The sequence below is a fragment of the Caretta caretta genome, chromosome 1 (assembly GCF_965140235.1).
Source record: "Caretta caretta isolate rCarCar2 chromosome 1, rCarCar1.hap1, whole genome shotgun sequence".
In the NCBI taxonomy this organism is placed as follows: Eukaryota; Metazoa; Chordata; order Testudines; family Cheloniidae; genus Caretta; species Caretta caretta.
The window spans coordinates 8,319,356-8,333,070 of NC_134206.1; the positions used below are offsets into that span (position 1 = coordinate 8,319,356).

The window sequence follows — 13,715 nt, forward strand, 5'->3', positions numbered from 1 at the left end:
CAGAGCTGGGATGGAATCCAGGAGTCCTGGCTCCCAGCCCCTCCCACACCCTGCTCTAATCCACTAGACCCCAGTCTCTGCCCAGAACTGGGAATAGAACCCAAAAGTCCCAGCTCTCAGTTTTCCGCCCCTGCTCTAACCACTACCCCCAAACTCTTTTCCCCAGAGCCAAGGAACAGTCCCAAGAGTCCTGACTCCCAACCCTCTCTCCCCACCTTTCAAACCAGCTGTGTGGCTGCAGCAGTAACAGGTGCCATCCTCATGGGGGAAGACAGGTTCTAGGATAGCCAAAGAATAAATCGCTATGGAACTAGAAGAATATGCTATTAGTGAGACCTCACGTGCAATGCTTTCCACAGCAGCCCCGGGATGGACCATCCCAGGCCACCCACGCATGTGCACCCGCAGCTCCGACAGAGCAAGAGGTCCTAGCTAACTAGTGGGCATTGCGTGCCGAGGGCTTTTCAGATGGCTTTGCCCATGATGAGCATGCTCATGAAGAAGACCATAACAAAGAAGACCCACATGAAGATGCGATCCATGACCTTGGCCACTTTCTTCCACTCGCCGCTCCGTTTCTGAGCTGCCTTTTGGTCCCGGAAGCAGTTGGCAATGTACTCGACGTTCCTCAGCAGGCTGTTGTGGTGGCAAAGGCACGGGCTCTTCACACAGACTTGGTGCTGCTGCCCCTCCCGGCCGCACTCTAGGTTCTTGCATGTCCCAGTCTCTTTCCAGTCCTGCTGGCCAGAGAGATTGCTGAGCCCCTGCGGCAGCAACTCCTGCTGCAAAGACTCTTCCCAGCACGTCGCATCCGAGTTCTCCTCCCTTGTCTGGGCTTTCTGCTCCTCCTTGGCAGCCCTGCCGCTCACCACCTGGACCGTGGGCTGGTGGCCCAGTTGCCGCTTGGGACTTTTGCAGCTCTCCCCCACCTCATAGACAAAGAATAGCTGGGCCATGTACTGCAGGATGAACTTCTTGGCCCACCTGGGCACGGGCTTGGCTCCTGGGCCGCAGTGGTGAATGTTCATGATGAATATGGTCAGCGCGGTAGAGGCTGTGATCATGGTCATGGTGGCAATGTAATACTTCCCTAGAAGACAAGGAGGGATGCGCTGTGACTGACCTGGGAAGTGGGGGACTCGTGGCTGCAGGCCCAGACACTGGTGCTCACCTAGGGAAATGGGAGGCGGGGACCTTCAACACCAAAACACAAGCCCCTACCACATAAGCTAAAGAACAACAACTCTAGCTATAAGGAAGAAGCAGGTTGTTATAGTCCCAGGAATGGCCTCTGTCCTCCAGCTGAGTCCTTTCCACCAGCAGTAGACAAGAGGCTGGTGTAGGACCCTCTAGGCCATCAGAGAACCTCTTGCACTAGGATGGTCCTTTAACGGCTGGGTACATCAGCTTTAGATCCAGAATCTGGTGTCAGTATGGTGCAAAGCAACCATGCCGCACCTCAGGATCTGGCCTGCAGCCTTCACACTTGGCTTGGTTTTTTTTTTTTCTTTTTTTGTGTTTTGTTTTTTAAAAGGTGTTTCTGAAATCTACAGAATACAGCCAAGCTTTAGCAAAGATACGCAGCCCAGCTAAACCAACCTCTACTGAAGCCAGCCCAACTTAATGGGGGCTGCCTATCTGTCTCAAATAAGAACCTTTCCTTAAATCTGCAGTTGTCTGGGTCATCCCAATTCAGGATGCACATTCTGGCTGCAAGAGTTTAGTACCTTAAACCCACATTAAACATTTTGCAGATCAGGATTTTAAAAAAAAAAAACAACCCAATATCCTATAGAAAAGTCACTGCAGAATTTGTACGTCACAAGCATTTTAAAATGGTAAATTCAGCCTGAACTGCAATAACCTTAGCAAAAGCTTTATGCTATCTATCTATCTATATAAATATATGAGAGAGAGAGAGAGAGCGCACGCATTGTCCCAAAATATCAGACCATATTGAAAAATGCTATTTTAGATTAAAGAAATTGTCCACTTTCAAGTAGGCTCAAACAAACGAGCCTCAAACTTGGGTTGAGTCTTTGATCTCAATGAGATCTATCAAACAAGCTGAGTTTCAAGCTTCTAATTTCATTTGGTTTTATTGTAGGTATTCTGAGCACAAGATTTCTAAATGAAGCACGGTGGTGAAAGGGGGACCACCCCTTCTCCACTTGCTCAAATAAAACCCCGAAAAAAAACTAACCTGAACAGATTTGGCTCAGACGTTCAAAATAAAAAATGTATCTTTGGGGTGAGACCAAGCATGGAAAAGTTACTTTGGAAAGGTATGTGTTTGGTTAGATTCATAGACTGCAAGGCCAGTAGGGACCATTAAGATGATCCGGTCTGATCTGCGGAACACAGGCCAGAGATTTTACTCAATTTCTGTATCTAGCCCGTAATTTGATGGGGCTACAGCCCATGTGCTAGAGAGACGTCTAGTTTTGTCTTTAAGACAGCAAGTGATGGAGAGTGCCCCAGGTCCCTAGGTAAGGCAAGAAAGGGGAGCTAGAACGGAAGCTGGAATTCCACCATGGCTGCAGTGTGCCGCTTGCGGACAGTTTTTGCGAAGAGGCTGAGGACCGGAATGGACCATGCCCCTAGAGCTGATCCCTGCATCTTGGGGCTGAAGCACATGAATGGTGACATGGTTTAAAGCATACCCATTCTGCATCATGTGCTGCATCTGCAGAGTGGATAGAGGGCTTCCACAGTTGCCCAGCCAGCTGCAGGAAGAGGCAGATACTCACCAATCAGCGGCACGTTCTCGGAGGGTGGCATGCTCTCTGCCACCAGCAACTGGAAGATGGTGAGCGCCAGCAGGACTGTCACTCCCAAGGAGACCTTCTTCCCAGAGTCGGCTGGGAGGTAGAAGCCCAGCGGGGCCAGGAAGGAGATCATGATGCAGGGGAGGAGCAGGTTGAAGATGTAGAAGGAGGCGCGTCGCTTGAGAATCAGCGTGTAGGTGATGTCGGGGTAGGGCTCCGAGCAGCAGCCGTAGATGATGACGTTCCTCTTGGCTGACATGCCCAGCACCTCCCACTCCACGTTCTCCACGAAGTCAGTCAGGTCGGCCGTGTCCAGTCCATTCACGAGGTCGATCTGGTTGCCGTTGTAGGTCCACGAGCCGAAGGTCAGTCGGCACTGCTGCCCATCGAAGGGGAAGTGGGAGACGTCCACCTTGCAGGAGCTCTTGGTGATGGCAGGGGAGTCCCACATCACCTGCCCATCGTAGCGGATCACCACGTTGGTCTCCATGGAGCCCGTGAACTGGTTGTCTGCGCTAGAAGGACAGGGAACACAGATAGGGGCAGGGAGGGGTCCTTACATACATGAGGCAAGACTGCACGGCCCTTCGCTAGCCTAATCCCTCCCCCGCTCTGCTGGGCTTGTTTCTGTAGGGCTGCTCACGAATGAGAGACATAGCTCACTGGGTTGGCCCAGTAGGGTCCCTCATGAGCACTCGGTGGCCAACACAGGTGTGTTTTCATAGGGTCGCTTGGTCACTCACTGGCTTGTTGTTATTATAGGGTCACTCACTGTGGGCCTTGATTTTGTTTTTAAACAAATGAGTCATGAAACTTTTGCTCTGAGAAGCCCCCCCCCCAATAAAAATCATCTGGACTCTGCAAACAGATGCAAGAAAAAGCCAAGTCCAGTTCTGGGCTTCCCAATCATCAGTGCCCAGTCTTTAAACAGCCACACGCCCCCTTCTGACAGCTTCCCTCCTGTCCTCCCCCTCGGGGGCTACAGCGCAGGCTTGGATGCCACGTGCTGCTCTGAGCGGCAGGAGCGGGCTTTACCTGCCTGCGTGCGCAGCCGCTCAGCCATACCCGGGCACTGTCGGGCCCCAGCAACCCGATCCCTCTGGCCCGGCTGCTCCCAGCGCTGCACCGGGGAAGGTGCGGGATGGGAGCAAAGCAGATGAGGCCAGGAGCCGCAGAACATGCCAGGAAGATCTTTGCCCGCTACATCCGGGCAGCCTTTGAGGGGGCCACTGCCCAAGGCAGCAGCTGTTACGCTCACTGTGCCGCGGGGGGTGTGGGGGGGGGCGTAACAAGGGTGCAATTACACGGTCTCCACATGGGCCCAAGACGCCTCCATTCTGCTGCCTGTTAACCTGCCCAAGGGATCCCCTCTTCCAGATGGAGCCTGAGGGCGACGGGCTCACTAGGGGCTGCAGCCTGCAAAAAGGCACTTCAGTAACCTCCCCTCCAGCTAACAGAGAGCCACCACTGGCTCAGGGGGCAGGGGCCTGTGTGTATGGAGCTGGAGGGTCCCTGGTTCTATCCCCCCGCCAGGCCGCAGGAGCCCCGTCTCCAGAAGCGGTGCAGTTCAATATCAGGCTGACCTACTTGTTATACAGGACTATGTCCGGTCTCCATACATAACTACTAGGTATGCGGACGGTGTCGATCCCATCGTAATCGTCCTTATCCCAGCTCAGGTAGGCGTCCACCCACACCTGCCTGATCCACAGGTAGGCAGTCAGGACCTGGTTCCGCTCGTCCTGGAACAAGGAGAGATGAGGAGAGGTGTGTGTGAAATGCAGCCACCTCTGGAGAGGGGGGGAAAGATAGGAGCAGCCGCTGGTTTTACACTAACCTCCAGTGTATAGGGCATTTGCCATACGCTTTACCAGCATGAAGCCACCCTCAGAAGGGACTCAGACCCTGGCCTTGCCAATGGTGATGCATGCCTCACTTTCAGCATGAGGAGAATGCCAGGGAAATCCATGGGACTGTGCAGGCTTTGGGGCTTGGAGTCAGACTATGCTAGAAAACCTACCACATCAGGGAATCACAGGTCAGTTCTTCTTTGGACTGGATGGGACCAGATCCCACTGCAGTCATGTTACTAATTCCTGTTAGCCCTCACTTTGGGGGGGCTGGGCTAGTCACTGGGCCAAGGGGTGCACTTGGAAGCTAGCTGCAAAACACCCAGTGACATTCGGAGTAACCTTCTCAGCCCCCATCGGGGTTGTCTGTCCCGCAACCTGCAGAGCAAGGGTTCCATCTCCCAGTGGGCGGCATGTCTCGCGTGGCTTGTGCAGTGAAGGAATGGCCTGCATTTCCCAGACGTACCATGTCGATGATTTGGGACAGGGTGATCCGCAGGGTGACGTTCAGCGCCCGGTCCGTGTCCTCCACCGGTCGCAGAGCGTTGGAGTAGTTGGCAAACAAGTCGTGGAGCAGCTTGTAGGCGAATTTTCCCTGAGCCCCCGAGCAGCCTAAATAAATAGATAAGAGACACACAGCAAAGCTGGAGGGGAACTGGGAAGCAAAGGGCAGCGGGGCGCCATAGAACCCAGCTGTGCACACAAACCCCTGAGCTAACTGCACAGCTGAGGAACACACAGAGCTACTGCCAACAAGAGTATATCTGTGGGGCAGAGCAGGGGTCACGGTGAGCCTAAGAGCATTGTCGTGCCAGGGGCAAGGGGCTCGTGGGTAACCAGTCGTGAGTTTCAGCTGGTCTGACCAGTTCAGTGTCCCCAATTCGCTTATAGCCATCTGTATACAACAGTCGTCATGTAAGGAGTCATTGGAAAACCAGTACCGCACTGGTCATTACTATTCCGGCGTGGTCTACGTACAGTAAACACCTAGAGGACTGTACAAATGTGAAGGAAATATGGGACTATGATATATTTGAACCAGACAGGTCTGGGGAGTGGGGAAACAGGTTTTTCCAGACAAAGGAAAAGCTGATGGCTCCCTCCAGGTGCAATCACAGATCATTGGCAATCACAAGCGAGGCCAGTCGTTGGCTAACAGGGGCTGCAGGGACAGATGAGTTTGCATTGTAGAAAGCACCAGAAGGGAAGAAACTGGCCTGGAATCTTCTCCATCAGATGCCCCGGCACCGTTCCTCACGGCAAGGGTAAGGAACTTTGAGACAGGAACATTTCAGAAGTTCACGGGACTATAGAAGAGGGGCACAGAACTCCAAGGGCTCTTTCACCTAAGACGACAAAGGAACTGAGCACTTTGGACTTCATTGAAGATCCTGACCAAGGGGTTGCCAGCCACCTCGCTGGAAGGTGTGATAGATTCTTACCTCAAAGCCAGACTGTAGTTTTGTGAGGTCTTAGTCACTAGAAAGTGTAGTGATTATTAACTCCAGCCAAAACAATGAGCCACCCGGCTTTTGTCTCTTTGAAGGAGCAATGCATCTTAATTGAGCCTCTGAGCAGTCCAGGAGAGGGCTGGACATTTCAGGGCAGACAGTTTGGGGGAGATTCAGGCCTGTGGTGGTGTTGGGACCACATGGCTAGTAGTGACCAAGGCTGGTGGACACCAGAGCGTGGCTGGGTGGACAAGCAGGCTGCTGCAGTCCACGTTGCTGAACCAGGGCTGTTCGTCACACAGCGCGGGCTTGTATCCTGGCAGGGAGCGGCGAGCCGGGGCGTTACTGCAGGAGAGCATGTTAAGGTACTCAGGGTCACAGGGCAGGCGGTGACCCAACCTTCCACTGGTCTGGCTTGCAGCCCACTACATGACAATCCCGGAGACAAGAGGAGCGAAAGAGTGTGTCAACACCGCAGAAAGTAGAACGGAGTGATCTGGTCAATGATCATCGTTTTGATCTAGCGTCTATCCATAGGCGCCAGCTCTGTGGGTGCGCCGGGGCTGGAGCACCCACAGGGGGGAAAAAAACATAAGTGCTCAGCACCCACTGCCAGCCCCGATCAGCTCCTCCCCCTCCCTCCCAGCACCTCCTGCCTGTCGTGGTCAGCTGTTCAGCAGCAGGCAGGAGGCGCTGGGGCAGGAAGAGGCGGGGGAGGTGGGGCCTGGGACCGAGCACCCCCCGGGAACTGGGGAAGTGGGCACCTTTGCTTTGATCCCTAGTAAAATAATGGAAATCTTATCAAGAGGAGAAATCACCAACCAGCCAGAAGAGAACAGGCCCTGGAGCAATCAACACTGAGGGTTAATCTTGCCAGACACACACATGCTTTAGAGAAAACAACTGGATTTAAGGAGCATGGTAGAGAGAATGAGCAATATTCTTCGGCTGGCATAACAAGGTTGAAGTCCTTGGAGCTGCAGGGACCTACCCCAGCCCAATGTATCTGAGTTACAGCAAAGCGCTCGACACAAAGTACTTTCAAAATCCGAATTCCTTTTCACTGATTTTTTTAACAGACGAGAACGCCATCAGGGGCACTAAAAACCGGCTAAGGGACCCGAGATGCTACACGGCAATGTATCATGTTGTGGGGAGGTGGCCAGTGGGAATGGCTGGCACCAGGACTGGCTGTAGGTTTGATCATATTTAATGAGCTGCATGCTAAAGACAGATGCAAAGCCTGGTAAGTTGGTAGGAGTTGCCAGCAGCAACGAGGACAGAGAAGTGAAACAGGAATATTTGAAAGAAGGGCAGAAACTGGGAGGTTGTGCTCAAAGACCTGCAGCTCACAGGTCAACCCCATAAAAGGCACCGGCTGGGAAGCAGGGGGTCGGAGCGACCCCCAGGAGAAAGAGTTTCTGCTGTTCCAGCATGTGACCTTTCCATACTGACTGTTGTTCTCAGGCTCCTGGCCTTGCTTGGTTAAAGCCCAGGAGCCGCATTATGAAACACACCTGTGAACCCAGGTATTCACAGCCCTGGACTGGGAGCACGCCTGCCAATGTGGCTACAGAGCCCAGACCAGCCAACCCAAAGGAACTGCCAGGCTCTAATGCATTGTGCATTGGAACGGACTCATTTATCTAATGAACTCATGGCTCAGCCCCGCCTGGCCTGTCCTCAACACATCGGTCTGAGAGCCCCAACAGCCCTGTGAGGCAGGGAAGTTCTAGGATTCCCCTTTTACAGATGGGAAACTGAGGCAGAGAGCGAGGCCGAGTGACTCACCCAGAAAGTCTGTGGCAGAGCAGGGAATTGAGCCCGGGTCTCCCAAGTCCTAGGCCACCTGGCTGCAAACCCCATCACCTCCTCCACTGCCCGTGTTCTCATCCCGCCCAGCAGCATGGGAAGGGAGTTGGAGCAGGGCACTTTACCTAGTTGAAGCCTGTGTGACAACCCCCTTCTCCCCTTTGCTGACTCAGAGCTGCCAGGGCCTTGTGGAGGCGGCCATTTGGATCCCTGAATGGGGGGGGCGAAGGGGGAAGAGAATAATGCTCCCCCTCCAGAAGAGCTAGATCCCTTCTCCCAGGCAGGTGGGGCCGTGTCAGCAGAAGAGATGCACAGCAGGTTCACAGCAGTGACCTGGGAATGCCGGGGCCAGTGACCACGAATGGCCCATGGCATTCAGGCCCAGCAAGGCAGCCTGGAGCAGAAGCGAGCCCAGCCTCCCAGCCAGCAGGGCTCCAACCCTGCATGCCGAGAATGAGAGGGGATCGCCGGCCCAAGCACCCGCTCTGTGCGAGCGGGCGCCTGTCCTGGCTCTCAGGCAGCCACAGCCCGCAGAACCTTGCTCCTGTCCTGAGCCTCCCACTGGGCACATCGGGGAGACCAGAGCCAGCACCAGCTGCTCTAACCAGCGAGTAGGGCTGAGGCCGGGTCGGGCTCTCGGACCGCTCAGCTTAGACCTAAACCCAACTTTCACTCCAGGGCAAGGCCGGCTCCACTGCCGAAGGCCCACGGCTGGTCCTGGGAGCTCGGCTGCTTTTTCCTCCGTTAAGCTTCTGTGCAGCACGTCTCACCTGTAGATCTCAAGGCCCTCTGCAAAGGCAGGCAAAGCTCACCAGCCCCCTAGATAAGGGATACAGAGGCCTCCTTTCCCATCGCTAGCAGCCCAATAGGGCCCCCAACTGACTCTGAATGGCAGGTCAGCTGCCACTTCAAAACAGACATGTGCCCTGCCCCCAATCCATTATCTTCCAATTAAACCCAGTGTTTCCAAAGGAACGTGTCACCCCCGTGCCACCCAGAAACAATCCCGAGCGCGCCGTAGCCTTAAAAACAAGGAGGAGTCCGGTGGCACCTTAAAGACTAACAGATTTATTTGGAAACATCCAATCAGCAGAGAAGTGGGTTTTTTACTCGTGAAAGTTTATGCCCAAATAAATCTGTTAGTCTTTAAAGTGCCACGGGGCACCTCCTTGTTTTTGTGGATACAGACTAACACGGCTACCCCTCCGATACCTGCCTTCGTTTTCAACGTGGATTTTAGAACACAACCACCAGTCTCCCTCCAGTCCTTGGAAGTGGCCACATGGACATAGATTGCCTGCTATTCCATGGCTTGATCTCATGTTTTTTTGATGCAGGCCTAGCTATGCCTCTCACACGGAGCAGACGAACGCACATTTCCAAGATGCCTTCAGCTTGGGCATTAATTTGGGACTTCTCGTTATTCATCGCCATTCCCAAGCTCTGTATTTGTCCCATCGATTAAATAAAGACTCCGAAGATTAAATCCCAAGGCCCCAAACAGACCAAATAAACGCCCCCCACCCCATGCAAAGCATTGCTTCTGTGCACTATGCATCAGTCCAACAACTGAAGAACAGTTACCTACTTCTCCCCTGCCCTGCTGCCTCCCCCCACAATTTAGCTTATCCCCCCCACCACTAAACCCACCTAGAAAAGTTAGGAAACTAAATGCTGTTTGCTGCCATCACATTGTTTCCTCTGCTTATGTGGTCTACCCCCCACCCCTCTGTGTGTCTGGGAAGGGACTACCTCCTACTCTGTACAGAGCCTAGCACAATGGGACCCCATTCTTGGCTGGTCCCGAAGCACAACCATCATAAACATGATTAACAATAATAATTTGCAGCTCTGCTCCACGCTGCATGACATGAGCTCTTTATTCTTGCCAACAGCACTGGACCATACCGTGGCAGAGGGGGGCAATGCAGACAGTGCTGGGTGGACGATACGTCAGCATAGCTTCCCACACACATCGTCCCCTTTCCATTGGGAGCAATCCCATGGTCCGAGGATGCATTTACTGCAGAGATGAGGGCTGGGATGGGCTAGTCCTTTGCATTCGGCCTTTGCCTCTGAAACCTGAGTAGAAACGGTCTCTCAACCCAACGGAGATACAGCCTCATTTAGCAAAGGCACTGTTGGGTCTTTTTCGATTTATGTAAAAATACGAAGAAAGCGCACGAAGAAAGGGTCCCCAGTAATCATGTTTGCTAACGCTCCCCACCACATCTGGCCCAGGAATAGCAGAAGGTTTTTAAAAATGGGCCCCCCCCCCCAGCGGTGCCTGAACCCTGGCTCCTAATCCCCAAGACCCCGCCCCTTCTCCCCAAAGCCCCACCCCTTGCTTGCTCCTCTCCTCCCCAAGGCCCCCGCCCTCTCACCAGCTCTTCCTCCCCAGGCCCCTGTCCCCCGCTTGCTCCTCTCTGCCCCCTCCCTCCTGTCGCTACCCCTTATGGCCGGTAAAAAGTGGAAGGTCATGGCCCTCTGCGCCCCCCTGATCTGGCCTCATTACACACAGAGCCTCTAAGCTATAGAGCAGGGTGAGCACCACACTGAGAGGACTCACCCTCTATTTAAAAGGATACTACCATATTTCTACACACTTTAGAAACACCTTACATGAAGTGCCACATACAGGAGCTATTTGTCCTTCATTCCTGAAAACTACACCGGGGGGTGAGGGGGGGGAGGCCGGTCGTGGGGGGTGAATCCTCTGGCCCAGGAGATCTGAGCTGAGTTCCCAGTTCTGCCACAGACTGAGTGTGAGACCTTGGGCAAGTCTTCGGATCTCTGCGCTCCCCACCTACACCATGGGAATAGCAGTACTCCCTCTCCCCTGCCCCTTTGATTGGGAGCGCTACGGGGCAGGGGCCATGTCTCGGTCCATGCATGCATAGGTGCCGACTTCCCCACTTCCACATGAGTGCTCAACCCCGACTCTGCCCCTGGCCTTGCCCCCACTCCTTCCATGCAGCCCTGCCCCGCCTCTTCTCACCCCTTCCCCAAAGTCCCAGCCCCAACTCCGCCCCCTCCCTGCCCCTATTCCAACCCCTTCCCCAAATCCCCGCCCCTGCTCTTCAGATTGCATGCATCCCGTGCCCCTCCCACAATGGGGTATGTCATAAATATAAAGGGAAGGGTAAACCCCTTTGAAATCCCTCCTGGCCAGGGGAAAGCTCCTCTCACCTGTAAAGGGTTAAGAAGCTAAAGGTAACCTCGCTGGCACCTGACCAAAATGACCAATGAGGAGACAAGATACTTTCAAAAGCTGGGAGGAGGGAGAGAAACAAAGGGTCTGTGTCTGTCTGTATGCTGGTTTCTGCAGGGGATAGACCAGGAATGGAGTCTTAGAACTTTTAGTAAGTAATCTAGCTAGGTATGTGTTAGATTATGATTTCTTTAAATGGCTGAGAAAAGAATTGTGCTGAATAGAATAACTATTTCTGTCTGTGTATCTTTTTTGTAACTTAAGGTTTTGCCTAGAGGGGTTCTCTATGTTTTTTAATCTAATTACCCTGTAAGATATCTACCATCCTGATTTTACAGGGGGGATTTCTTCATTTCTATTTACTTCTATTTTTATTAAAAGTCTTCTTGTAAGAAAACTGAATGCTTTTTCATTGTTCTCAGATCCAAGGGTTTGGGTCTGTGGTCACCTATGCAAATTGGTGAGGCTTTTTATCCAACATTTCCCAGGAAAGGGGGGGTGCAAGTGTTGGGAGGATTGTTCATTGTTCTTAAGATCCAAGGATCTGGGTCTGTAGTCACCTAGGCAAATTGGTGAGGCTTTTTACCAAACCTTGTCCAGGAAGTGGGGTGCAAGGTTTTGGGAAGTATTTTGGGGGGAAGGACGCGTCCAAACAGCTCTTCCCCAGTAACCAGTATTAGTTTGGTGGTGGTAGCGGCCAGTCCAAGGACAACGGGTGTAATACTTTGTACCTTGGGGAAGTTTTGACCTAAGCTGGTAAAGATAAGCTTAGGAGGTTTTTCATGCAGGTCCCCACATCTGTACCCTTGAGTTCAGAGTGGGGGAGGAACCTTGACAGTTACAAAAACAGGAATCAAACTATCTCGGTAGCATAGAAGATTTCCCAGTTGAAATCCCCGGATGATCCCCGACTTGTAACACTGACAGACTCTGGTCGTCAGTGGGCGGGATCGAACCTTGCGCCTTAGTACATGAGCCTCTACCACATGAGGTAAAAGCCAACTGCCTATTAGTTAAGGCTGTCAAGCAGACTCATTTTATCTCTCTTTAAGTGGTCTCGGTGCCACTAGATGGGACAGAACACCACACCCAGGAGGCGTGTGGGTTATTCAGAGAGCTGCATGCCAAGCACCAGGGCCCTGAGATGAGATTTGGCTTGGCTCCCCCAGACTCTCCAATTGCTTCAAAACACCTTCCCAGAGCCCCCCCACCTTGGGCAAACTCTGTTTTCAGTTTCTCTCTTTCAGGGCACAGGATCGTGAAAGCAAACAGATCCAGGCTTTCCAAAAGGGGTTGCTAAACCAATTCCTCTACTTTACACAGCACAAGAGATACCCGGATCCAGTTAAACACAGTACCACACTGGCACACCTTTCCCACCTCAGTGTCCTCACTGCCCTGGAGCATTCTTTGGGATTTCGTCAGAGCCCTCTAAGGTGTCCAGAGGCCACCTCCTGGCTTCTCCTCCATCTAGAGTCTGTCTCTCTGCTGCAGCCATAGCTCTGAAACCAAAGAGTCCCCTCTGCCACCATTGTGCCTCTCTCCTGCCTCAGCTTCTTCTGACTCATCCAGTCTCTGTGTTTGTAAAGGCCTGGACCAAGACTGCCTCTCTCTGGTCCCTCTTCTGGGGAGGTTCCATTCCTTCCAAGCCCACCCCTCAGCAGAGAAGCTGGAGAAAACGGATTTTATCTAAAATGCAGTTACTCCTTTCTTCTGTCGGCCCAAGCCTCCTGCCTCTGAGCACAAGGAGCATGAGTGAAGAGTACAGTAAAAGCCCCAAGACGTAAGGATAGAGATGGTTCCTACAATCAAATGTGAGTAAATAGGTGTGACATGGTCAGAAAGGGTTATGCAACTAGCATGCTAATTGACCAAAATTCAACCTTTAAAGACATATTAGAGAAGTATATAAATGGTCATTACGGCCAATTCTCATAAATAGCAACATAGCCATGCGAAATGGACTTGAGCTTTGAAATGCAAACCTGTACTGTTAGAGAATTAGAGGTGTCAGGGTTCCCTCCCCTCTCTGAATTCTGGGGTACAGATACGGGGATCTGCATGAAAGACCCCCTAAGCTTATTACTACCAGCTTATTTTAAAAACTTCCCCAAGGCACAATTTCTTCCTTGCCCTTGGTATCACTGCCACCACCAAGTGATTGAAACAAACGTTCAGGGAGGGCCACTTAGAGCCCCAAAAATATCCCCCCAAACTCCTACACCTCCTTTTCTGGGGAGGCTTGAGAATAATATCCTAACCAATTGGTTACAAAGTGAGCCCAGCCCTAAACCCCTGGGTCTTTAGGACACTGAAAATCAATCAGGTTCTTAAAAGAAGAATTTTATTTTTAAAAAAAGGTAAAAGAATCACCTTGGTAAAATCAGGATGGAAGGTAACTTTACGGGGTAACAAAAGATTTAAAACACAGAGGAATTCCCTCTAGGCAACTTTAAAGTTACAAAAACAGGAATAAACCTCCCTCTAGCACAGGGAAAAGTCACAAGCTCAAACAAATGATAACCTAATGCACCTCACCTTGCTTACTTTCACTTTTTGTAGTATGAGAGACTCGTTTCAGGATGGTCTGCAGGAGAAGGAGTTTTCTGCCTGGCCCCTCTCA

The 13,715-nt window shown here is 52.3% G+C and overlaps 1 protein-coding gene across 1 annotated transcript; it reads right to left on the reverse strand.

Annotated features, from left to right (window-relative positions):
* Positions 1-448: 448 nt before the first annotated feature.
* LOC142070031 (neuronal acetylcholine receptor subunit alpha-10-like) lies at positions 449-5,571 on the reverse strand. The gene is made up of 6 exons (XM_075122990.1): positions 5,565-5,571; positions 5,085-5,230; positions 4,356-4,510; positions 2,751-3,283; positions 873-1,090; positions 449-779 (listed from the first exon to the last, which is right to left on the reverse strand). The coding sequence occupies exons 1-6, from the start codon at positions 5,569-5,571 to the stop codon at positions 465-467; spliced, it is 1,374 nt and encodes a 457-aa protein (XP_074979091.1). The 3' UTR covers positions 449-464.
* Positions 5,572-13,715: the final 8,144 nt, after the last annotated feature.